At 39.5% G+C, this 27,116-nt stretch overlaps 1 protein-coding gene across 2 annotated transcripts in view; it reads right to left on the bottom strand.

The window, feature by feature from the left end:
• cdkal1 (CDK5 regulatory subunit associated protein 1-like 1) overlaps positions 1 to 27,116 on the bottom strand; it is a 260,221-nt gene that overhangs the window by 60,579 nt on the left and 172,526 nt on the right. For both annotated transcript variants that reach the window (XM_074682552.1, XM_074682553.1), the window contains exons 11-12: positions 14,191 to 14,371; positions 3,255 to 3,317 (exon numbers count right to left, since the gene is read on the bottom strand). In XM_074682552.1, coding sequence (XP_074538653.1) covers positions 3,255 to 3,317; positions 14,191 to 14,371 — 244 coding nt within the window. The remainder of the gene's footprint in view (positions 1 to 3,254; positions 3,318 to 14,190; positions 14,372 to 27,116) is intronic.

Raw genomic sequence — 27,116 nt, 5'->3', positions numbered from 1 at the left:
GGAATGAATAACCTAACTCTATACGATCCGTAGAGTCCCTTCCTACTTTTAAGAGAAGTCTGAAAAATTTTCTGTTCAGGGAACACTTGTGCACTTAAGCTGACCCTTCTCCTCCTTGCCCTCAGGGGTAGAATGAGTCAGTAGGTCTAAGACTCAGCTCTTGTGATTTTTTAACACTATTACTGAATTTTGTTGAAGATTGAGGTATATTGTTGCAGCATTGCATGCAGTTGGCTTGTGGATTATTGTACCCCCCCTCCCCCTCCCCCCCCAGAAAAAAAACAAACAAACAAAAAAAACTTGCACTTAATGGCAGCACCTGCAGCTGAATAACTGCACTGTTGTTGCACTAACTAGCTGTTCCTTCTGTCTAAATTCTTGCATGTGTTGTACATTGCTTTGGACCAAAGGGTCTGCTAAATGAAACTGTAAACTGTAAAGTATCAGAATAGTATATGCAAATTAAGTTTAATTGAAAACACTTTTATTGTGGCTACATTTCTCCCACTGCCTCACAGACAGGAGTTTCCGAAGGTCTAGGGCTACGACTGAAGACGTGTCATCTTTAGCTTTAAAAGAAGACCAGTGTTTTTCTCAGTCAAACGAGGCAGAAAATGCACCCCCTTGAGAGGAATGCCTTTCATTAACAACTTTTAACATATACAGCGAACATAGATAGACACACATTTTTTTCCATGTCAAGTTACGGAATTTGAGTTTGAAGTGCCTGTCTGCAGATTTCTTTTAAGGAGCCACACAATCAACCACTGATCTGACGCTACCTGGACTTTGCAGTATCTTTTAACTCCTTTAATTTATCAAACTAAATGTTCATAAGAAAATGTAACCAATAAGCAATGGAGTCTGAAATGTTTTATGTTAGTTATAGAAGCTCAGCACAGAAGACCCAGGACTTCACATTGATGCACAAATTCTTCTGGGAACAGTCCTTGAGGAGAGAGCACGCTCAAAAGCCTAACGTGTCTCATTCAGAGATAAATGTACTGATGTATTATAATGCCTGAAATACACCGGATACGTCTGCAGTGCAACTTGTTGACTCCTGGTCTGGCTCCGCTCATTATGTCTGTTTATCATCATAGTCAGCCAAATACAAACTGATTTTGACACAATATGTTTTATTTTGAAAGTCACTGGGTGTTTTTAGGAAGTTTCCGGTTATGACTTCCTGTCCCGCTCGATCTTTCCTGTGCTGAATTTATGCGTCACAACTCTGTGTTCGTCAAAAATAGGATGGCTGTGTATTACCTGCAACACGACGGACCAGACACGCAGACATACTGCAACAGAACAGATCCTGTGTAAGTTGACCAGTGGCGGCTGCTGGTCAGTCAAGGAGGGGAAGCTCTTTTTTTTTTTACGGCCTACATCATACATTTTTAAAATTATTTTTACGTAAAATTTACCCTCCGTGCCAGCTTGTTAGCAGCTGGAGCTGCTACGTGAGACTACCACAGGCTGTAAGTGTGAGTGACAGGGGGAGAAGCTCCGCAGCTGTAGCTTTAGCTGCTTATTGGTGAAAAGAGAGAGAATCTTTAAACACAACGCTCATCGTTTTTAAGAAAAGGAAACTCACTGGGGATTGATAAAGCCTCCAGATCAGTCCAGAACAACTGACTGTACAACTCAGAAGATGCTCCAGTGGAAGGTTATACTTCAAGATCGCTGACTGGCTCATTTCACTGTCAATCAAAAAGGGATTCGGCCTCGGACAGATCATCCAATCATCATGCAGAAGCCCAGCATCCAGGCCAGCCCACTGCCTCATAGACCCCCAGAGACGCTGAGCGTCCGGTGGGCGGGACAAAGCCCAACGTTTATCTAATGACCATCCACTTTCCACAGTGGCACAACCCACTCTACGTGTCACCGCTGAAGTCAGAAGATGCTCAACGTCCGACTGTGTTAAAGCACTGAGACGCAGCGGTGATGAATAAGAAGGAGGTTGAGCCAGTTACCTGTGATAGGTAGCTGATTCTGAACAAAAGATGAAGGAATTCTAGCACATATTTTGTCAATGAAATTTACACACAGTAGTATATATCACCACTTTTTTTGGGGACATTTTAGGGGGAAGCCGAGCTTCCCTTGCTGTCTTAGAGCAATCGCCACTGAAGTTGACACATTGATTTGAATGAAACCTGTTTGATCGGTTTGCTGTAACAAAACGGAAACTCACTGCAGAAGCATCCAGGGTATTTTAGCCAGCTGTAAAGATCGTCTTATCTAATCTTACCATATTCATATGATTGATTCATGTGATTGGTTTGCCTTTGTATGTGTGTGTGTGTGTGTGTGTGTGTGTGTGTGTGTGTGTGTGTGTGTGTGTGTGTGTGTGTGTGTGTGTGTGTGTGTGTGTGTAGGGGGAGGATGTTTCATAGATCCATGTCTGCCACAGTGCAGACGTGATCTCCCCTATATCCTTTTAATTAGAGTGTAACATGTAACAACACCAGCACAGTCACAGGCTCCTCTTGAGGTGAAAACACCAGTAAGGAAAATGGTAATCATTAATACGTCCCTGACATTCACTCTACAGTAGCATGAAATGACATCCCCATATAGTACCTGTATTATGTTGCCTCCTCATTGTCGAGGTATCTAAACATTAATTAGCAAATGTATGAATTTCTGTTGAAAATGACTGAAAAACGCAGAGGAAACGTTTGGCTGGTAAACTCTTCTATATGAAACAAAACCATCTAAAAAATCAAGTTTTTCCCTTTTTTGTATTTTCATGACAGCAGAAATGGTGCCCATGGCCGCTGGCAGACATCATAATCTAAGAAATCAGAGCACACACACATACAAACATTTTTCTCATCACCATGAGACTGACATGTTCAGTCTGCTGTCAGATGTAAGCCTCATAATGTATGCCCCCGTACTGAACAAAACACACAACAATCTAAGATGCATACATTTGAGGTGATTTACTTCTGGCCCCAAGATTTAATCTCTCTCACACACACTCACAGACACACACACACTCTTACAGTGTAATCAGGAACACTTGAGCTGTCTTCATCTCCTAGACTCCCCATAAGAGGCGTCAATCGTGAGGGGACGACAAACTCATCACAGACCCCAAGACAGTAGAGTGACAGTGACCGACAAGCACTCCTCATGTCAAGTGACGCTTCTTGTCCAAAGGTGGATGAATACTCCAGGTTCAGGTACAAGGATAAACGATTATTCTGCATCAAATTAAAAAAGAAACGGAGGTATTTTACCTTGTGATCATATGGGTTGTAGGAGTGGAAGAGTTGTGATAGCTCTTTTGTCCTCTGCTTTTTCTGTAAAAAGATATGAAAAGAAGAGAGGTTAGAGGCTGCTCTTAAACTGAATTTATATTAAAAAAAAGTCAGTTCATAAAGATTTAATTATTACACTGATTAAAACCCATTCATCTTGTCAAATATATGCTTTAATAGAAAGCTCTTCACTGTTTAATTCCCATGCCTGTGCTCTTTTGTCGCAACATAAATGTTGCTTAATTTTTTATACTCTTTTAATTTTGTATTAAAGGTTTTTGCAATATACATTTTTCATGCAGTTTAAACAAACCTTGACACGTCTTCCTTGGTGTAAAAACCTCTCAAACATAGTTAAATGTTTCCATACAATGTAAGAATTAGCATAGGCATACCATGACTCTCTGATTTGTCTCCTACACAAATAAACATATGGAAAAAACATGAGCATATGAGACGGTTTTGTTCAATTTTAACTTATTGGATCACTTAAACAGAAATAATGAATCACCATGGCCACAGCAGCATCCAAAGTAATTCATTTAATATATAATGTACAAGAAAAACTGTGAGATAAAGCACAATTATTTGCCCAACAGCTGTGGCTGAAAATATTTCTCATTTTCTCTTCTTATTACAGCACAAACTCCGGCCTTAACCTTGCATGTCCTTAATGTGTAATGAGATGCAAAAGCATGAGACATGACTGTTTGATGTGTGGCAGTTGTTAATGCAATCAGTTACATGAGGCCGATGCAGTTACAAAGAGCGCTAATTAGCTTGCTGATTAGGCCATGTCTGGCTAAGGGGCACGATATATGTATAAGCTACTGTTGCTTAAGGGAGCTCGCATTCACCGCCGCGCTTTACTCCATCCGTCTTTTTCAGTGTATTTAAAGGGGTGGATACAGTGTCCTTAAGCCAGACCTATACATACAGAGAAGAGAGCCTGCAAGTCAAGTTTGCAATCCCTCACAGGCATAATTACAGCACGAGAGAAGACTTTCAGCTTGGGGACAACCAAATGCTGCTTTGGGGACTGAAGAAAGAAGATATTATGTTAAAATGAGCAGTTTGTGAAGTCCAGCTCAGAAACGATGAACAAATTCAATATATGATGCCACATGACAGGCTGCACTGCCAAAAAGCTTGTATCTTATCAAGTTTTTTTGTCTAATTTTCAGTAGAAAATGTCTTTTTAGACTTCATGTGAGCCACATTCACCTGATCAGTCCAGAAAAATATGTTAATTCAAGTTATTTAAAGACTAAAATGAGGTCTGAATTGCATGTAACAAGTAAAAAAAATTGCCAATAAATTAGGAGAAGTGTTTAAGTATTTACACATAATTCTATTTTTAAGCAAATTTTTGAGTACATTTTTTGACAGATTTTTTTACTTGTTATGAGCAATTCACCTCATTTTTATTTTTACACAACTTAAAACGAGTTATTTTCTGGACTGATAACTTTAATGCGGCTCATATCAAGTGTAAGAAGACAATTTTTACTTAACTTAAGACAAAAACACCTGATAAATTTCAAGGTTTTTTTGCAGTGTGGATGTAGGACAACTACAGTGTGGCCAAAAACAGGAGAAGAAAAAAAGACGACTGAGCAGACAAGAAGTCAATTCAAAAACGACAAGAGAATCAAGGTGGGATAAGCATGGACATGTATAAAAATGGCATTTGGTCTTCTTACATATGTGGTTCAGTTGATGGTCTTTTCAGTCTGAAGTCAGGCCTTTTCTTTTATCAGAGCACATCTCATCACCTCCTGCCCTTCTCTCTATCCCTTCCATCTGGGTATATCTCATTTCTTCTAGCCCCACGTCTTTTTCTTCCTCATGCTCCATTTCTACCAACCTCTTACTCATTCTCTGTTCACCCACGGCTCTTGTGAGCCACACAATCCTGTAATCATCAGCCCCGTCCTTCCACCATCCTCTCCTTCTTGTTTTCACCTGATTCCCTCTCGTGCTCTCTGCCAAAGGGCTCTCCAGAATCTCCAAATCCTCTTTTCTTTCCTTGTCTTTGTCTTTCCACATATCCCCTGGTGCTCTACCTCTCCCTCGCCCCCCTGTGTTTTTCTCCAGTGAAGGAATACTCATACTAATCATGTTGTCTCCACACTCTCGCCCCATCCTCCTGCTTATAACTCTGTCCCTCCACAATCTCTCTCACACACACTCGCTTTCTGCCTGGAGCACCTTGGGTGAGAGCAATTCTCTCATCATTTCTCCTCAACACCATTGGTTTGCCTCCCTCCGTCCCTTCATCACTCTCACCATCACTCTGTATTCAGTTATACTCGACCTCTGTGTGCACATGAGGAGCTGCGAGGTAGATGTATCCACAGGTAGGGATTCCTCAACCCCCAATGAGATCCCAACAGAATTTATCCAGCTCGACAGCACAAACATCTATTCAAACACACCTTCAGAGACACATGGGTTAAGATGTGTGTGCCCACTCTGATGGACACAACAAAATGTGCTTCATCAATACAGGTCAAGATATAGAAACATGCAAACATAAAGTAAGTTCAAAATCTAATGTGACAACGAAGGGAAATTTGTTGCGGTAAAGATGCGTCACTGCTCCAGTTTTTTAAATATTTCATTTCTTTTATTTGGGTTTGAAGCTGGACAACTATTTTCTTAATATTCTTCATGGAACCTCATAGACAACTGTAGAAAAAGCTTGCAGGGTAAAGTGTACAAGACATTTACTCATTATCCTACAACAGCTGCCACTGGGTCCCCTTGAGTGAAGACTACAACCAGAGATGCACCAGAACTAATCAGTGGTTACTGGTAGAGGTAGAGGCATGTACACATAGATAATTTACAGCAGTATAAGGATTAAACAGTGCTCTCTACAAGTACTCCACCTATAACTCTGCATTGCCTGAAAAAATTTCAAGCTGTGCATCTTACAATTAGGTTATTTGGTAACTGGTTGGTAGCATGTTTGGCCATAACATCAAAGAGCGGCATAGTCTTTCTGAAGTACAGAGAGAGGGCTCTACCACTCTGTGAAGGATTGTGCAGGCAATCAGAGTAACTCGTAAATGATGATGTTTTATAATGACAAATGACAGATCTAGGGATTTCACAATTTGCAAGGCGTACTATAAGGGAACATAACTGACTGAACACTATCAAGCATCAGTAATGTGTGTATGCAATGTTTGATCTTTTATTTAATCACTAGCACAAATAAATAAGAGTACTTCATTTTAAAACAATCTAATTCCCACAAACTAAGCATTTCCTTGGAAAAGTCCCAGACTCCCTTTGCAGAATCACAAAGCTGCCCTTTAACTCCATTTTAAAATGCTTTTGACTCTCTTGTTAGTGACCAAGTAACTCCTTACTTACCCCATCACAACCATCTGTTAACATCCATCTAACTCCTTCCCATAACATCCCACTACTCCTTTCTGAATCCCTACAATGCACCCTGTAACCACAAAAAAATTATTCCTCAACCTCCTCATACTCCTCACAAATTACCTTTTTTTCTCTTGACAATCCCAGTGGAGTGGGATAACTGTCATGGAGAAGTTGTAAAGGATTTGGAGTATTATGTGCTGAGGTGTACTGTGTCTGCTTTAAGGAAATCTCTTCTTTTTTTAAAACAGTGGTGGATGATAATGTGCCAGTATAGAGGGTAGCGATAGAGGGCTAAATGTAATATAGTGGGAGACAACTTCAACTCATCAAATCTCATTCAAATCTTATCAAGTGTTTTTTGTCTTTTTTTAAGTAAAAATTGTCTTATTATACTCGATATGAGCCACTTTCAACTTATCAATCCAGAAAAATGTCTTGTTTCAAGTTATCAGAGTACAAAAATGAGGTTTGAATCGCTTGTAACCAGTAAAAAATCTGCCAATGAAACAAGAAACAATTGCTTGAAAATTCCCTTGAGACTAGAACAATGTCTTAATACAAGTAACTTTTCTCTTGTTCCATTGGCAGATTTTTTTACTGGTTACGAGCAATTCAGACCTCATTTTTGTCCTTAAATAACTTTAAAAAAGACATTTTTCTGGATTGGTCATGTGAATTTGGCTCATATTGAGTCTAAAAGGGAATTTTCTACTGAAAATAAGACAAAAACACTTGATAAGATTTCAGTTTTTGCAGTGTATTGCAGTATTTATTTTCTTTTTCTTAAAATAAAAGCTAAAGGAACAATATTATGGGATGCTCTGAAAATCTTGCCTGTGCTGTGTTAGTGAATTGCCCTCCACAGCTGAACAAGTTAAAAGGAAATGTGAGAAAGTTTTAAAAAGTGGTCTAACAGCAGTTTGATAATCCAAGACTGCTCTATTAAAAGCCATTTGTTCAGGAGGTAATCTGTCTCTCAGGAGGCAAGTGTTACCTTTCATAATTCATTGTGTCCTTAATTTGAAGAGCTTTATTAGTGTACTGCTCACTAATGTGTCTGTATACAGGTATGTGTGTTTGAGTGTGTTTAAGTGTGCACGTGTAGTCCATCAAGCAGAGAAGTTAATGTAGCATGCCATTGCAGTTGTGTAGACGTAGTTTAACAATGTGTGTGTGTGTGTGTGTGTGTGTCTGTGATCTGTGTGTTTGTGTGTGTGTCTGAAGCTGTCACCACAGTGATGATGAACGATGGTTGTTACCATTACGTCCATCTGTTGTTGCCGCCAGAGACGGATGCTGTGTCTAACGGGAAGTGACATTACATGGATGTGTACACTTGTACTCAAACGCCGACTCTGCACACAAGCTGGATTGTTGTTGAAAATAGTTCACACTCTGCTAACATGAACACAAAAAACACACCTTGCATAATAAAAAAACACTACTGTTATGTGAATTAAATTACTTGAATTAGCTCTGCGGCGGATAATGCTGCTCCTGGGTAGTAATACTCTGACAACCCTGATTGTTTAATAGTCAGCAAAACAAACTAGAAAAGTTTCCATATAAAGATGGAATCAAGTCTGGGGCAGGAAATACATACATTTTATACATATGTGCGTGTGTGTTGGTGTGTGTGTGTGTGTGTGTGTGTGTGTGTGTGTGTGTGTGTGTGTGTGTGTGTGTGTGTGTGTGTGCGTGTGTGTGCGTGTGTGTGCGTGTGTGTGTGTGTGTGTGGTTGGGCAAGGTAACAGTGATCTTGCCCCAGCCTGTACTCTTTGAGCTTCCGGCTCATACAGTGTGTGTCCGTTTGTCATTCCCTAATGCCAAGCAGATGTTGGTGTTATAGAGCCAACACCCACAGCTTGTGTGTGTTACATTACTCCAAAGACAATCCTCAGGCTCATGTCTGTGTGGGCTTGTTTCTATGAAAGCAAAGGATTTACACTTCCTCAAGCATCAAATGAGAGTGGTCACAATGTTGGTGGTGCGTCTGTTAATGTGTAAGTGTGAGTCTTTCCACAGAGGTCACTTCATGACTCTGGTGACTTGAGTTTGATCTGCTCCTTTAGTCCTTTGACTGATATATAAACACGATTTAGGTATATATATTGATTATATTATTCTCTTCTTTGCCAACAAAAATGTATGTGCTGTGTCACAGAAATGTGAACAATGTAAGCCTTATACTTAGTGCTGCACGATTTGGGGAAAAGGTGCGATTTGCAATTAGGTGGACAATATTGGGATTGCGATTGTGCTTGCGATTTAATAAAAAAAGTTGTGTCATGATGAGTCTACAGACAGCTGGGTTATCATGGAGAAAAATCTGAATTGCATGTGCTGACATTGTGATTGCGATTGCGATATCCTCTTTTGCGATTACGTAATTGCATGTGCTGACACTGCGATTTCGATTGCGATAATCGTGCAGCCCTTCTTAAACTTTTATTAAACGCTTTGTAGCTGCATGTCAGAATTAAAATTGCAATTAACTTAAAGCAAATTCATTATGCATCAAAAAATTCAGGTTAGAAAGACAGTAAAATTCTTGCAACCAAACATCTACATAACTACAAGAAATTCCAAGCGCTTCAGGGAGCCTACAGCTCAAATCTTTGAACGAAAAAAAAAATCAGATTTCTGTAAACGAAACGTAACAAACCTTCAATTTATAATTTTTTCACTTAAAAGTTTTTTTAAGTGCTAATATTTAAGTATTCTACATTATGGGCATGTGTTAATAGTTAATATCTATTCTGGAAAACTAGATATGGATCTTTTAATTTAAGTACTTGCTATTAGTTAAAGAATACATATCATGTTCTATGCTTTTTAAATTATAAAGTTGTGTTTGTAAAGCAGTTTAATTACATCTTATTTTCTATGTCACTGTGCTTTTAACCTTTTTTTTCTGAGTTGTGACACACACATATATACAAACTACAAGATACAATTCTACGTTATTTTACTTGGATATCAAGTGCTGTTTAAGATGTTCATGAAAAACATATGCAACTTGTAAACATTATGATGCTAATGTGCCAGAAATGTACAGAAGCTGGATGAATTTATAATTTCCAATGTAGTCCTCTCTTCTGTTAAATGACTAGTTCATGAGTTAAACGAAAAAAAGGTAACAACAAGTTTTTAGCAAAAAAAATTTAAACAGCACCAAACATTTTTTTATTCTGTTTTCCTCACCAATGTTTTTGCAGAATCAAATCAAGTGGGAGATACCACATAAGTTCATTTTTTGTCAAATTAGCATCAAGGTATTACTGTTGAGATGTGTTGAGATTTTAATTCTACAACATATATATCTATCTTAAAAATGAAAGCATGTGACTATGAAAGGTAAAACTGTGATCATTAAAACACAGTGTGTTAACCTTCTGTTATTAGTGGAAAAGTTCTCATTAATCAACTTCAGGTGTGCATGGCCCAAGACAGCAACTTAACCATTAGCTCAACCTTAAAACCTGTTTGACTGCTTTTCCTAAAGTGTTATTATCTCCCCTGATATGTGAGAAAGTGTGTGTGTGCTAGTGTGTATGTTTGTGTGTGTGTGTGTCCAGGCGTAGATAAATGATGGTGAAGCTATGAGATGGAGCTACTAGTGGCCGGCCAGCTGTTTTACTTTGACAGCTGCCGCACTGGTGCGTTCTGGGTAATGGAGTTCCTAACCAATTACAACCTGGGGAAATTAAAAACACTGTCCCACTAGAATAGCTAATCTCCTCCTGTATCACTTTTTCTCACCTTCTCTTCAGCAGCTGCTCATTCTCTTCTTTGCATACCAATAGGCATCCCAACACACACACTCTCTCCTCTTAGCAAGTCCATTTATCAAGGCTAAGTTCTGGTCACCTGGGGATGATTATAGAGAACCAAGCTAATAGTATTCACATCCCTTTATTCTCAACATGCTCCCCTCTCTCCCTCCATCCCTGTGGTCTCCTATTCTTTCCATCTGCCCCTGTTATCTGCTGCATCCTGTAAGCTCTCATACATCATCTATTACAATGGGTAATAAGTTAGACCTACAGATACCCCAAACACCTGGACCACATCACAGCTGGACACTCTCTGCAGCTTTACATGGTTTCCTCAGCTTCACTCTCAGGCCAAGATTAATCTATGAGGTTCCCTGTTCAAATATATGTTTTGTCCTTTCTGGACTGCCAAAGTATTTCTCGACAAGACTTCATCACATGGTTCATGAGAGTGTTACAAGATATTCAATTATTAAACATAAAACAGTTTGGCTTCTGCTTTGAAATCAAATGTTAGTAAGTCTATGAAACCTGAAATTCACTTTTAAAGGTTATACTGTCAAGCCAGCCATTCTCTTTCTTTCCAGTAAAGACATATCTAGCACATGTGTAGTTTAACAGCTTCCACTGACCAAAACTGTTCAACATTTAGCTGCAACACAAAAGCTAGACTATACTTAACAATAAGCCATTAGTTCTCAAGTGTAAACCAGCTATCATATATATACCGTCTTCAACCATTCATTTTACGTATGCTTGCTGTAAGTAAAAGTTTTGCTTTTTTTAAGTTGAAATAAATATTATTTAACATCAAATATAAGCAATATTTTTGTTTTTCAGCTTTCTTAGATATGGGATAGTGGAAAGTGAAATAAGGGCGAAAGTCAAAAACTGATAACTTGCTACTGTAGCCTCTGGATATAGGATGCATTTTATCAAAAAAGCCAAACTGCCCCAAATACGCATTGACAGTGAACCTTTAAGTTATAATCCAGTTATGTCGCTTGCTGCTGACAGGAAATCAAATGTGAACTAATGCTAACTTCCATGCTCATAATATAATGACATTGTTGTGTATCAGCAGCTACTTTAAAGTCCAAAGACCTATCTGGAATACACCTGCCCTGTTGGATATTGGACCAGTATTCAACTTACAATACTTTAATTGCAATGAATGTGATTTAGTGAATTTGAAATCTGCATAACACAAATTTCAGCTGCTGTATTCAAAAGATGAGAACTCACTAGTCAGTTTACTTAAAATCCTGTCAGGGTGCTGATGTCCCTTTTGGTGACCCTCGAGGTCTCACATGCTCCCTGTTGTTGTTGGTGTTTGTATCACTTTAGTCCCTTCATTCATCTTCTTCCCTTTTTATCCTTCTTTTTGTACCTGCCCTCCCTCCCTCTCTCAGGCCTCCCTCTGTGTCGGCTTCCTACTCCATCTACTTCTCCATCCATCCCTCCTGTGGCTATTCAACACAGTTGTGTTCCAGACAAACCATCTGGTGCACTTTATTAATGACTGACCCTACATGGCCCAGACGTCGCCTGGCTGCCACCACTGGCTGTGTGTGCATGTGTGTCTTCCTGTATGTCTATTTTGTGTGTGTGTATGTGTGTGAGAACAGGTGCATGCTGACTGATGATGGGACGTTGTGTGCAGCCTTAACCACTAAAGCAGGTGTACTGGTTGCAGGGACCCTAACATATTGTTTTGACTCCCTCTTTCACCTTTAACTTGTCTCTGTCAGGGACACATTTGTGCACAATCAAGCTAAATGTAACAGTTACACGAGAGAAAAAGGGGTGCAAGATTGTGATTTCAGCTGCAACAAAAAAATTTTTCTCGATATATGAATACTGCATTATAAAAGGTGAGCTTGGCACTAAAAGTGTTTCCACAGGAATCAGCAATAAGGCCTCCTCCCGCCTACTACTGGATGAGCTGCCTGTGGAGTGAGGATTGGGATCAATGTGTGCTGACATCCAACTGCTGACAATAAAAGTGGGATGAAGCAGATGTAAGAGAGAGACAGGAGAGAGGAGGAAAAGATAAGAAGAGGTGATGCAGTGATGTGGCTGTCTGGGGATTGATCCCTCTAAGACATGCTCTGTCTCTCCTCTGAGAATGAAGAGACATAGGAGGGAGAGGAAAAAGAGAATGACTTATGAAGATGCTCCACTTGAAAGAAATGTGTCAACACTTTGATGGTAAAGAAAGAGGGAGTGCAATGCAGAAGGAGGAAGAACATATAGCAAAGGCTATGGTGTATTGTAGGAGGTCACACTAAAGAAAAAAGGTCAGAAAAATGAGTTAGGATTCAATAATCTCAGACGTGTTGCATACAAATACTTCACAATACTGTAAGAACGCGATGCTCACAGAAAGCTTATTTTGGTTGTGGTTTTGGTGAAATCAGGGGATGAAAGAATTCCTTTTAGCTTATTCAACTAAATTAAAACAATCAGAAATTATATACAGTTCTATTCATCCAAACACGATTAATTAACACAAAGCAGACATTAAGTTTTAAAGCAGGGCTTGAAAGAACATCAACATTCACTACCACCATCTATTTAAATATCCACCAGAAGGGATCTAAAGGAGAAACCTCAGAGGAAAAAGGTCAGGATAGAGCTGGGGCTGCTCAAGTGTTCAACACGTCCTTTCTCTTGCTTAATCTTCTCATTTGCACATTCATTTCCCTACAATTATGGCTTTGAAAATATTGCTGGATTTAGAACCAGAAAGAGAGAAAAAAGAGAAGAGACAGGGACCTCTTCATGTGTTATATGGTTAAATCAAACAATACAAGGTTAAAATGAATGCAGCAACCAATGAGTGTAAAAATAACTAACTGATTTCTACATTGTTTTTCTTTATATACTTGGATATAATTACATTTTTTATCACATTTCTAAAACACTGAGAACACGACTCAACCTCCCTCTGAAACAACCAATTCTGAGGCCTAATTTAAAGAAATATTGCAGGGCAAGTTTCAGGTTTGTCCGACTGATATCTTGCTTTACCAGAATCAGATGCTTTTTGCTCCACAGGTTTGCCTGGGTCTTCCACTGAGAACAAATTTGCATCGTCTGTCCCCAGTTAGGAGCCAGCAGCAGATGCAAACCTTTACATTAAACATTTACACTTTAACAGTGCTCACTTTCATTCAGTGTGTGCAGCATGTGAGTTCTGTCACAAGTATGACATAGCTCTAACACACTCCTCCCTAAAAAGTCTTCCTGGATTAGTGCTATTAAAATTCATACACAACTCATGACAGAACTGGAACAGGCTTTTACATTTGCAGATGACAGGAGGCCGGCCTGTGTTTCTTGAATACTTACACATGCAAATTTGTAACTTACAGTACGGCATGTACACATACCAAAGGCACATGCACACTGTCAGTCAGAATAGATTTATGTACAGTAGATCAATTATGGACTGGTGCTCACATTACAGCCTGTGGAACATTCTAAGATGCAGTTTGGTCCATTTTGAGTGTGGCTCTGGGATGATAACTAAAAACAGTTGGACACCAGAAAAAAAACATGGCAGTATCCAAAAGGTGTCAAACTCATCAGCTTGACCTTGTTTCATCAATGTGTTTTTTTTTATGACATTTTAATTAAAAAAAGGTTTTCTTTATGAAAAAAAGTCTGATGTAAAAAGTCTTTAGTCTTATACTCACTCAACACAGTCAAGTTCTCAGGTTCTGGTGTGCACTCACCACATGTGCTGGTACTTGCTCCATCTTAGCAGCAGGTGTGCCCGGTCTGGGGTAGAACTGGTTGATAAAGAGACTTGGGAATCGATAGAGTTTCACCAGCTCCACTGTCTCTTGGAAGTCTTCCTCAGTCTCACCAGGAAAGCCACAGATTATATCTGTTGCAATAGTCACACCTGGGACCCTACAAGAGAGAAAGGGAGAGTTTTGGTCACATATTATACTTCAAACAAGCTGTTAAGGAAAAAATAATATATATATTTTTTTAAGAAACTTAAGTGGAGGTTTTCCTCGTCATCATCATCATTTATCATGTGACCGAGAAGGCACAAGGAGAACAACACTTAAATTAATTAAATTTCAAAGAGTCTCAAGATGAAATATAAATTGTAATAATGACTAGGGATGGGTACCAAATTAGGTACTTTTATAGGTACCGACCGAATCCTGTCAAAAGTACCGGGTATCGATTCACATAAAACCGAAAGGTACCATGTTTAGGTACCTAAATGCATCCTTGTGACTGTGAGGGAGAGGTAGAGTAGAAGATTTTCCATGCTAGAAATAAACGCAGCATTTGCAAGGTTATATAGTGAAAAATAAATATGTCAAATTGAAACTTTTTAATATTTTATCATTAAACAAATTGATATTTTTTACCACATAAACACAAAAAAGTACTGAAACTTGGTACCGTTGAGTATCGGTACCGATTGCTAGGTACCGGCATCGGTACCGTATCGTTTCAGATGTGAAAGGTACCCATCCCTAATAATGACACACAAAAAAAGCTCTGTTTAAGTTATCGTTTTAAATGTTTCCATTAGAGTTAAAACATCATTTGATCAATTATTCAAAATGATTCTGGGCTTTGGTGTTTTCCCACATGCCTTTGAAAGCTATGTGAAGCTTCATGGCATTCAAGAAAGCTGAAGTCTTTCCCCATGGACTTATTCAGCCAATCAAACCCTGATTACCAACCTCTGCTACAGATCAATTGCTATTGATTATTGACCCGCTTGACCATTGAATTAATGGTAGCCAGTGAAGGTGTGGGAAGAAATGCATTGATCAGTTCTAGATATTTGGTTTGTATTGACAGCAGCTGGAGAGCTTTGAAAAGAACACCAAGGCTAAGTCATGTGTCAGCCAGAAAAGATTACATCTCCAGAGTTCCCGCTTCACATTTTCATTGATATGTTTGCTGTTTTGACGTTTTGGCATACAGTTTTAATGGCTGGGCTTGATCCCAAAGGCATTAAGCATCATCTCTGCAGTATAGCTTAAAATTACCATAAGATCATAAATAAGCAATAAGAAGATTCTGAATTTTATTCACAACATTATTCTGCTCAGAGGAAAATAACTGACATGCAAGCTTTTTGAGTACTGTCTGAAGGATGCAGCCTTCTCCTTAGAGCTAGACTGGAAATGGTATCAGCCAAGGGAATAATTAGAAATAATTTGCAGCAATTGCACTGATTCATTTTTGGGGAAAAGAAAGAAAAGTAAAGACTCTTAAAGTAATATGTTCTGCTTATGGAGGCTGCAGTCTACTCCTACAGTCTCAGTATTACATCAATAACAGATACACAAATGAACAGATTTCCAGTGATTAATGCAGTGATGAAATTCAGTGACTCAGTAAACTATTAATCATCAGTAATAAGGGTTGTTTCTTTCAACTCACTTCATCATTTAATCTTTTTCCTTCCCAATTTCCCTCTCCTCTTTTTCCAGACATGTGGACGAGCATCAAACCTCTGAAGCACTAATTCCTTATCTCTGCAGAATTTCATGTCCTTACAGAAAAGTGCTTCACTGCAGACAGAGTAAACTCAACAAACAGCTTAAAAAAATAAAATTGATTACGTTTGATATCTTTTAAAAATGTCTCCAGCAAAATAAATGGCGAGAAAAATAAACAGCAGGCCAACAACAAGGAAGACGGCTCGACAAAGACATTAAAAAAAGACCCTAAACGACATTTTCTTTGCTATCGACAACATGATGCATCTTTAATTACATTAACTTCCTGCATCTGCAACTCCCTGATAACCTCTGACCTATTGATGAGTTCTGATTGGTCATTAATATTAACCAATGGCCTGCAGGCACAGGCATCCTTGACCTCACAGATCTGCTTGACAACTACTCGATAGAAAAGTAGAAATGAAATAAATTTAAATCAAAAGTCTGAGCATTGCCTGGTTAAATAGACGAAGAAATGAATAATTCTCTATTTGTCTTGGAAATTAACTTGAATCCCCTCCAGCAGTGGCCCTTTGAGTATTTAACATGAAAACAGTTTTAATCCTTTATTTTGTTAAGTAAACAAAGGACTTCTTGCCTGCAGGCTTTTTACAATAATTAATCAAGTGAGGGCCCTGAAATTTGGGAAAATACCATTTGTTTCTGGAACCAGCATTCTTTGCAGTGTCAGTGTGGCCATCAGTATGAGTCCACAGGCAAGCAGTCTTAGTCCAGAGGCCATGCTGGAGAAATTTGTGAGTAGCTTATGGGATATGACTACGAAAGGATGGGGGAAGAAATGCTCATGAGGATAAAACAAAAGTTTCAATAAACACATGATTTAGAAATCTCCTCACAGGAGTAAAAATATCAATCTAAATGGATCCCTGAAGCAATTGCATTAATGAAAGTGGAAGGGAATGTAAATAAAATTAGCAATGGGAACAAACAGGCACATTTTTCTGGCCTCTAAAGATAACTGTAATTTTCATCTCCCCAAGGCTTGATTATCCAATTTGCTGCAGCCCTTTCTTTGGTGGAAGTGGCAGTGAGGGAGTATATACTTTAGGAAGCAAGTGTGTGCTTTTCATTACTGCAGCAGGACTACAAAAATTTACACCTTTGCTAGGGAAAAAAAAAAAGCTGAATTCAGGCCAAGGTTTGAAAATAACACATGGAGATAGAATACGAAGGGAGAGCAGCGAGAGAGATGAGTGTGAATTGGCTTTTGTGGATTTCCTGAGGTGGAGGCTGAGAGGGAACAAAAACATGCGTGCACACACTGTCATTTTGACACCTCTGTCTCATCTCGGATCTAAGGGTGACGGAGGTGTCATGTGTGATACTAATGAACAAGAAGCGCACTGATACTCTCCCTTGTTAAAATGAGAGAGGGGAAATGTATCTTGTTATTGTTCACCTTTCAAAAAACAGAGCATGTAGGGAACAGAGAGAGGCACAGACACAGATGAGGTAGAAAAATCAGGTATAAGACGGATTAGGTGTCACACCTGAGCATACTTTCAATTTAACAAATGTGAGAAGGTGGCTATTTTTAAAACATCAAACCAGCTTGAAAGGTCTGACTTAGGATGAGCTCTTGTCAGAAGAGCTGGACATAAAGGTATAGGAACACTGCGCCGCTGCTTTATGATCCTTTAACCAAGCCAGAAAATTTGATTTATATATCCATCCTATTTAAAAATAAATAAATTACCTGATAAGTTACCAGGGCGGAGTTAAGTTGGTGACAAGTTATGCCTATGTTCTGCTGCTCATGTATGATCAGAAAAAATCCTTATCCTGTTGTCTGTAACTCTTTAATGCTAACTTGCTAGCTAAGTACTAAATGCCAGAAGCAAAAGCAGGCATCCTTCAGCAGAAATAAGTAAGAAATTGGGAGAAATGGTGAAAAGATCAAGATGAGACTTGTGTATATGCATGTGTGGAGTGGATACATTATTGGTTGAAAGAGGAGAGAATAGAAAAGAGTGTGGAAGAATCACAAAAGTCTTGTTTATAAAACAGAGGAAGTATATCAGAAATGGACATAACTCCCAGAGATACAGATATGCTCCTGAAAGTAACCCACACTGCCTCCATAATTAGCATCTTTAAATGTCTGTTTATAGAGACGACATTTAATTAGACATCTGTTTGACGATGTCTGAGATAAATTATGGGTTTTAATGGAAAGTAAACTAATACCACGAGAACATGTCATGTACACTCCTGAGTGATGAGAAAAAAAGGGGCTGAACCATTTTTTTATCAACAACTAGCAGTCAGAAGCTAACCCCATGACTATTTCTGCACTTTAGAATGAAAACACAGACCAGGCTCGAAGCCTCTGAATCAAAGCAGATAATGAGGCACTGAAAGGTGTGTATGTGTGTGTGTGTGTGTGTGTGTGTGATTCTTTGTGTGCTCTCTCCCTGTCATTCCTCTTGCTGCCCCGTAGAGGCAGAGAGATCACATCCCTGCAGACAGTCACCTCCATTAGCCAAAGTGTGCTACCAATCTGATTTAGCATTTACACAGAGAGTGTGTTCATAGGAGACTTAAGTCTTTTAATTAAAACTCAAGATAAGCACACATCAGGCCCCCATCTGCCTCAATGGGCTGAATTAAGCTTCATAAAACCTGCCATTGTCTTCAGCACAATTATTATTAACTCTTTGTTTGCCGAGGCCCTGGTACGTATATATGTGTGAGTTTGGACCTAAAGCCAATTTCTTCATTATATATTCAAAAAGGGAGCATGTGTAAGTGAGATTGTTTGCACAACAGATGCGTGTTGGCGGCCTCAGTGATAAGATGAAGGCGACTCTTGGGACAGAAGAAGAACCCTGAAAAGCAACAGCTCGGAAAGAAATGAGCGTGGCATAGAGGTGTAGAGAGAAACGAGACGGGTGGAGGGATGAGGATGGAAGAAAGACAATCTGGGAAGGTAAATATTTACCTATTCATCTGCAGTAAAGAGACCATGCTACCCATCTGTGCTGCAGTGTGTGTGTTTTGCTCACCGAAAAGATTATGTGTGACACACTGGGGCTGCTGTGGACAGTAAAGGGGGAGAGGATGAGGATGAGGGAAAAGGAGATAAAGATGAGAAAGAGATGCGCAGTGGGGGATTTGCTGTCAAAGTTTGGAAAGCTTGTGTCTTGAGGAAACCCAACTCCAAAATAAAATCACATTAACATGTAATCTGACGGCTGTTGTGTAACTGTGTGAGTGTGAGCAGCAGAGACAGAGAGCAGCAGCTGGGGTGGGATCGAAACCAAATTCTACAAGGACTGAAGTTTCAAGATTACTGAGCCGTGGCATGGTATGTGAAAATGATGCTGAAGTCAGAAGTAATCAATGTTGATGAGAGGATGAGCAGTGGAGTCTTTGCTGTGGAGCCATCTGTCCAATCCAGTACTTTTAAAATTGACCGTTATGAAAGGTAGTAACAAGTTATGTCATCATGTTGATCCCAAACACAAAGCCAACACTCAAACCTGCCAGCACCATTTATCTGTCTCAGTGTGTGCAGTGGGTAAATTACTTCTCACACTTGAAAATAAGACTTTCCTTCACATTGTTGAGTAGACACCTTACTTAACAATCACAGCTTTCTCCTGCAAATCCTTCGAGATACTGGGAAGAAAGCAAGATCATTCCTCTCCTTGCTGATCCGGCACATGTACATGTTACATGCATGGCAGATATTTGAATATCTTTTTGTAAAAAATCAAAATAGTTCATGATAACTTACAACTGGAAGGTTGATGCAGTGTGTGTATGGAGCAGATATGGAGCAGTAGTTCAAGGCTTTAAAGATAACTATGGAGAAATACTTCATCTGATTCTGAAGGTCCTGTTTGATGTGGCTGATCCTAGAAAAACATAGATACAGACTGCAGTCTGTTTCTTCAGCGCTAAAAATACCTCAGAAGAGCTTCTCTTTGAAATGCTGCCAAAGCACTACAGGGCCAATCAACTGTTAGAGGGTCAAACTTGAAGAACTTGTTTGAAATGTGAAATACACTTCAAAAATTTCAGAAATTATCCAAACAGCAGATGTCTTGCAAAATGAACTTGACCTAAAAGAGTCTGCGAATTATTCTAGAAAATAAAAAACCTCACAAATCAATCTAACTCTTTCCCCTAATCTTGTTTTAATGCTATCCACCACACGCAGAACTGCACAGTTTAAAAGGTCAAATATTTGCAAGTTTGTAGAGGAATGAGATACTTTAGATGTGATCAAACTTTAATGAAAGACAGAAAAATCAGGTTGTAAGTTTAGTTTATCTTTCTGTATGAAATGCATTTAAGTTAAAGGTCCCATATTATGCAAAGATCACTTTATTACATTTTTTTAGTGAAATTTGTGGGTCTTTGGCTTTCCTCCCAGCCCACAAAATGTGATATTTAATGACAAAACCTGTATTTAGTAGTGCTTGTGAATGTAAAATCCTGACCTCAAACGAGCTGTTTGGATTTTGGGATTTGCCAACGTCAGCAATTCCCTTTTTTGACCAATCAGGAGCAAGTCTGACCTGATTGGTCCACCGGAGCAGATACTCCTGAATCCCTCCCAAGCTCCCCATCTCGGGAGAAGACAAGAATGAGTGACTAGAGTTCATTTATCAAGGAAATGTGCCAGCTGCATTCAGTAAAACTGTGCATGTGTGTGCAAGTCACTTCACAGCCGACTGCTTTTCCAACTTTGGACAGTACAACAGAAGGCTAGAGAATAGACTGGTCCTGAATCCAGGGGCATTACCAACCATCAGCCAACAAACCTCGGACCCTGGAAATGTGAGTATTTTAAATGCTGTGTGCTGTGGAGCAGATGTAAGAGCTTTTCCTCAGTGTCCCCCCTGTCTCTGTTAGCTGCAGGATGCTAACTTTAGCTGCGGTTAGCCTGTAATGTTACGGTAAACAAGCTTTGCTGTTTTCTAAACATTGTGCACTCGGAGCTCGTGGCACTGCTCTCAGTGACGCAGAAGAGCAGGGCGGTATCAACGGTGGCTCATTTACATATGGAGGCCACTCCCACTAAATCAGAGCGTTCTGAATAGAGGGGCTATGAGAGCCTAGAAACAATGCTGCTGTGCTTGATTTATTGGCTTTTTGGACCAAAACATGTTACTACCATTTCATGAAGACATCAATGATCCAAATTAAACTGCAGAAAAGGAGCAGAATATGGGACCTTTACCATTGCAGGTCCAGCTATCAGCATACTTCTGTCCTGTGCTGTGCAGGGTGAATATTTCTATTTTCGATTTGCCTCAATTTGTTCGGACGTGAGGTCATATACATTCTCTTTCCTTCTACCTGATTTATTTGAAGAAAGCTGTGAGACCCTTTTAATTTTGTGTTATATAATGAATTATTATGTAATATAACTAAATAGAAAAACCCTCATCTCCCTTTTTACACATTTTAAAGAAGATGAGTCCTTCCTTAAGAAGGGACATAAGCGAGGGTGAAGAATGAGGACTCTTGTGAGGAGTGTGAGTAATCACTCAGACACTTAAGTGTTTGATTTAGCCCTGGCAGCTGGAGGTAATGGCACTGTCATGTAGCAGCTCAATTTACGGAGACAGAGAGAGAGAGAAGTCCGCTTGGTTATCACTCACTTTCTCCAACCACTTCCAACGTCAAGGATGAAGACAGGAGCTGTGAGACGTTGCTGAGGAAGTGCCAGGTGACCAGACAGATAACAGGCTTTAGACGGATTAATGGTCCTGTGAGAAGTTTTTAGCTGGTTTCCAAAGCAACTAAATCTAATGTGGTTTCTTTACTATGAGCTACAAAAGAAAACAGCTCTACAGTAAATGGGTTATGTCATTTTGTCTTTTTTTTTGTCCCTCAAACAGCAAAAAAAACATGAATGTGTTTTTTACACAAGTTTTAAAGCTGTAAAGGCACTCTGGAAGGTTCCTCAGGAAAACAAAGACGGATGTTTCAAAATCTAAAACCATGTTGACACATTGAGTGAAAATGAGGTTACTTCATTGTCTAATCCTGTTTGTTTTGTATGCGTATGTGCAGGACTGTTTGAAACAAGCTTCTAGAGGATGCCAAACAGTTTCTTCTAATATATTTACATACAGAAAACATCTCCCATAAAAACCCTGAGTAATGCAGTGAGCATTAAGGACAAGCTGCCAGTTGCATTCTTGGATGAAGAGCTGACAGATAAATGATAATTTAAGAGAGAATAGGTCAGGTCACAGCCTCAACTAGCCTTTTAAGAGAGGCTACCAAACTGACGAAAAGACTTCTTCACCAATTTTTCCCCTGCATCAATGTGTTCAAAAAGTCTACAGAGTGAGTCTAGAGAGATGAAAGTGAAGTATGTTTTACTACTGGAATACTCTACTAAAACAAACAAAACAGGCAGTGCCACATTTTAGACACTCAGCCGTGACAGTGCTGTTCAGTAAACAGTGTTATCCTCAGCATCAAACTGTCCCCTTCCTACCTTCATCACCATCATCTCATTAGCTGTTGTTTATCAGTAATGAGTCCGACGTGTTTGCATTTTAAATATTCAGAAGCCATTAAAAATGTTGGTTGCACAGGTTTGTAGTGGGGATAATTACCTTTTTTCTCAAACATGCTTGTTTTGTGTGCAATAGGTAAACAACTGATGCTGGATAAAAGTCTGAATAAGGTTTGTAAACACAGCGATGTGCAGTTAGTCTGCTAAGTGAATAAAGAGTCATTTGTCTCCAAACCTGCAGTGCAAAATAACCTCTGTCTTTCTGTGGAGCAGGTCATTTGTAAAGATCGAGGCGGCTGCTGTGGAATGAATGGAGAGTGGAGTAAATAATGATCCCTCTGCAGTCATCAGTAAACTTTATCATTTAATGAAACAGCCCGAACACAGCAGAGCAGAACTGCAGTTCAATTTAACACACACACTTACACATGCAGACACACACATACTTCATTAGCCTTAGAGAAGGGTAATGACAACACATGCACACACACACACACACATTCAGAGACACACACACATTTCATTAGTCTAAGGAAGGACTAATAGAAGCCCACATCACAAATCTATCCTCTCTCACACAGCTACACTCACATGTGTGCCTGTGCCTAAGAGGGCCGCAGTGCAAAGACATAACACTCCTGATTGTCTAGCCAGGCGTTAAATGGACAGTCCTTTTGCACTTTATTTCAATTTAATCCAACCTTCATTGACATACACACCGAGTGCATTTCATCATCCCATCCCGCTGTGTAGACCTGACCCGCTCGGATATGGATAACATCAAAGTGCCGGATAAATGATGGACATAAAAGCTTTACCTGGATCAAATACACGGTGGGATTGCTTTAAGTGTGGACCTTTTTGTGCTTTTATCATCAAGCTGCTCAGCCGTATTAAACCAGTAGTACTCTCAATGACATGAGCTACTCAAACAAGTTTAAGCACACATATGTTCACTTCGTTTTTACTGGGAGATAATTCAAAGTTAGATGTTTCAGAATACTAAAAACCTCACTGTTTAAATGGCAGATTTTTCCATGAGAGCAAGAGCTTCCAGTCCAGACAAAAGACAAAACTGAACACTCTGTAGATGAGATAAAATATGAGCAAAAGATGCATGTTGAAATTGATCGTTTTCTGTCCTAAAGATAATTAAAAGACTAATTATTTAACTGATTAATCATTTTATGAATCATTAAGCAGATACTCACTAAAGTCCAAAAGTAGCATCATCAGGGGGTTTTCTCTAAAGTGAGGAAGAACTTGTCAAAGCAAATCAATTAGGGCCCCTTTGATGTGTTATCTCTCCAGTTAAGTGAGAACCAGAGGGACTTTGGTAGATTTCAAACAATATCAGAAAAAAATGGCAAACATCATTCAAGTTTCAGATAAAATGTATTAATTTTTCACCAAACCCTGGATGGATAATTTTCTCGTATAAGCAAAACAATCAGTTTGTTTACATGCAGCTTCAGATATCGGACTATGAGCTTAGATTAGGACAATTGAGATGCATGTAAACAGCTTAGTCAGACCGAGGTCAGACTAACCATAGCGCAACTGACACACCAAGATAATGCAATTGCTATCGGACCATGGTTGGAGTCAGCAGGACTCAACAGGTCTCTGTACACCTTAGCCTTCACCCAGAAGAGGAAGTAGATGATCATGACAAACACATGGTACACCATGGTACATAAAACATAGACAGAAACAGCAGCATCCATCTTAGACACTTTCATGAAATGTTGCTTCCTCTACGGCTAAACTAAAACTAGTTCAATATATATACACAGACAAGACAAGACCCCCTGTTGCAGCTTTCCCATCAGGCTTTGACCTTAACCGGTCTGCTATGTGCTTGTAAATGTGCTGAATGACTTTACCCATAACTAACCCTAACCCAGGCTCTAGTTTCTGAGAGAAGTTGGGATGAGCTGGTGAGGTCAAGCAGCAGGAAATATTCCATATCCAGGGAAATTCCAGCAAGTTAGCAGCAGGTGATGAGCTTTATTCTGTAACCATTGGGAACCAGGAAGAGCAACACACACCAGGATGAGTAAAACCATCTGAGATTACAGAAGGAGATCAAGTTCAGCAGAGATCAGGGAAAAGTCTGGTTGTCTGTGTGTTAACACATAGTGTTGACATAGATATAAAAGTGCCATCATGGGTAGGTCTGTGCTTCTTGGAAAGTTTTGAGAGCAAATTTTCAGAAGTATGTGAAAAAGTTTAAACAGAAGATGAAGTTGGCTAACTGGGATTGTAAATTTTCATTTCCACTCTAACACTTTGCTTATGCTAAAGCCTTATTCAACTGTGTCTTTACAGCATGGATGTGTCTGATTTCGTGTCACATTGTATAATACTGTATGCTAACTGTCAAATTCACTCTTCTTAGACTATCAGAGAGGGGACCAGGTAGAGGTTTTCAAGATTAAAGAACATTTCTTACTGTCCTACATTTGCTTTTGATGAAAAAACAAACAAAAAAATGGACAGCCCATGGACAAGTCCAGAGGCTCTGAAGTAATTAATTATAGATGCCTAACACCTTGGGATTCTCCCTCGAGCTAGCTGTAAGTTTGCTGCTGATGCTTGTTTTTGCTGTTAGACTATTGTGTAATTCTTCAGTTGATATAAGAAGATGCACTATGTGCACTCACAGTGTTAGTATCTCTGTCAGAGCCTAACTGCCTGAGGTCAAAGACCTGACTGTAACAGTTACGTTTTGGCGCCATAGTTCCCTCCATGAAGCAACAATAAGCAGTAACTTAGGACTTTACACCCACACAGAAGCAGTGTGTAAAGTAGTGGGACTGGAAGAGCTGTAGCACTTTAAAACACACACACACATCAACAGTGAGTGAAACTACGGAGTTAAAAAAAGTTTGAAGAGCAGGCTGAGTCAGACAGACAGATAAAGATAAAATGACAGCAAGAGGGAGAGACTAAAAGGTGAGTCAGACTGCGAGACAAGATTGTGTTCCTCAGTGTTCCCAAGTATCAGCTGACCTTGCATGTGTTTGTGTGTGTGCATGTGTGTACACGGCAGGTACAAGCACATGAAAAGTTAACACTTTGCTGCCTTGCTTCATGACTTTCCATTATGACGGTAAGATGTTGTTTACATGCCACACTGTACCAGCATAAAACAGTTACTTACCCCTAGTCATGCATGCCTGTGAAAATGTGGGTTTTTACATTCCAAGACGAGCACTGCCTGGGCTTTATCTAAACTCAGTGTGACTTTCTGTTGTGTCAAATGATGTTTCTGTATTTCTTAAAGCAAAACTCAATTAAGACCCATGGAACAAACAAAAAACTTATGAAACAAGTGTTGGAAGTTTTTAACGAAATCATAGATAGAAAAATGAAACTGAACAGCAAGAGAACAAGCAGTCCAAGAGCACAGGTAAATCTAATCAGAGCAGTTTCAGTTTGTACTTGTCCTGTTTTTCAGCAGGGAACAACTCGTACTCTTTTCTGTATTAGTGTACAAATATGATTTGCTTGAGGGGAAAGAAAAACAAGTACCATTTTACCTTTTAAGAAAACAGAAAATGTGGAGGGAGAGAAAAGTGATGAAACTCTGGTAGGTCTGACAGAACATCAGTCTAAGAGGATCACAGGTAACATGAGTCAAACCCACGTCGGAGAATTTTTTATTTTTTATTTTTTTATCACAGCTCATGATGATGGTGTACACAGTGAAATATTTAATGAGCCCTGCAGTGATGTCTGAACAATTCTCAATCTGAAATAAAAAAAAGATGAGCTGCTGAATGTTAAAAAAAAAAATTCATATTCAGCTTGATAATAGGAAAATAAACACCTTGTTCCCCTAAATGACTCTTCCAGGAAGCATGTTTGAGCCAGCCTGTCCTGACACCTGCTCTTTGTGACCACTCGCAGGCATCAGGTTTCATTTCTGCTCTGACATGTTTCTGAGACGCACACCAACCCTCTTATGTAAGTGTCGTTGCTCTCAGTCCATCCTGTATCTTCTCCTTCCCCTTCCACACACACACACACACACACACACACACCAAAACACACCTCCTGCATTTATGAATACGCGTGTGTTCTTTTCTCTTAAGACAGGAAGGTAATGCGGTTTGGGAGGCCTGATGACAAATTAACTACTTAATGAAGGAAAACTTGATGCCTGTAATTAAAGTTCAGCTGCATCTATCTTCTGTGTGCGTGTGTGTGTGTGTGTGTGTGTGTGTGTGTGTGTGTGTGTGTGTGTGTGTGTGTGTGTGTGTGTGTGTGTGTGTGTGTGTGTGTGAGAAAGGAAATATGGTATAATCCAGAGGAAGTGTCAATAAGACAAGCATGTGCTAGGAACTGCCAAGACTCATTGCACACAAGCGTTTTCGAGTGAACACTCACACACAAACATCCACACACACACACCCACACACACACCAAAACACACGCCTCAGTTTCAGCTTGTTGTGAAGTTAATGACTCGTTCTCTCCCTGTTTCCTGTTGTTTAACCTGAGCCAATTCACAGCTCCAAGACGTATTGACATACACAGCCAGGTACGGCAGGAAGCCTCCCTCCCTCTCTCAGTGCTTCCTGGATTAAATCACTTCTCTACACAAACACACACACAAACACTGGCTGGGAGAATAAACAAAGCAAAGTAAAAACAGATCAACAGT

This window comes from Halichoeres trimaculatus, unplaced genomic scaffold (assembly GCF_033239565.1).
Source record: "Halichoeres trimaculatus isolate MK-OKI-2021-1 unplaced genomic scaffold, fHalTri1.1 fHalTri1_scaffold_12, whole genome shotgun sequence".
Lineage (NCBI taxonomy): Eukaryota > Metazoa > Chordata > Actinopteri > Labriformes > Labridae > Halichoeres > Halichoeres trimaculatus.
This window is presented reverse-complemented; position numbering and strand designations above follow the sequence as displayed.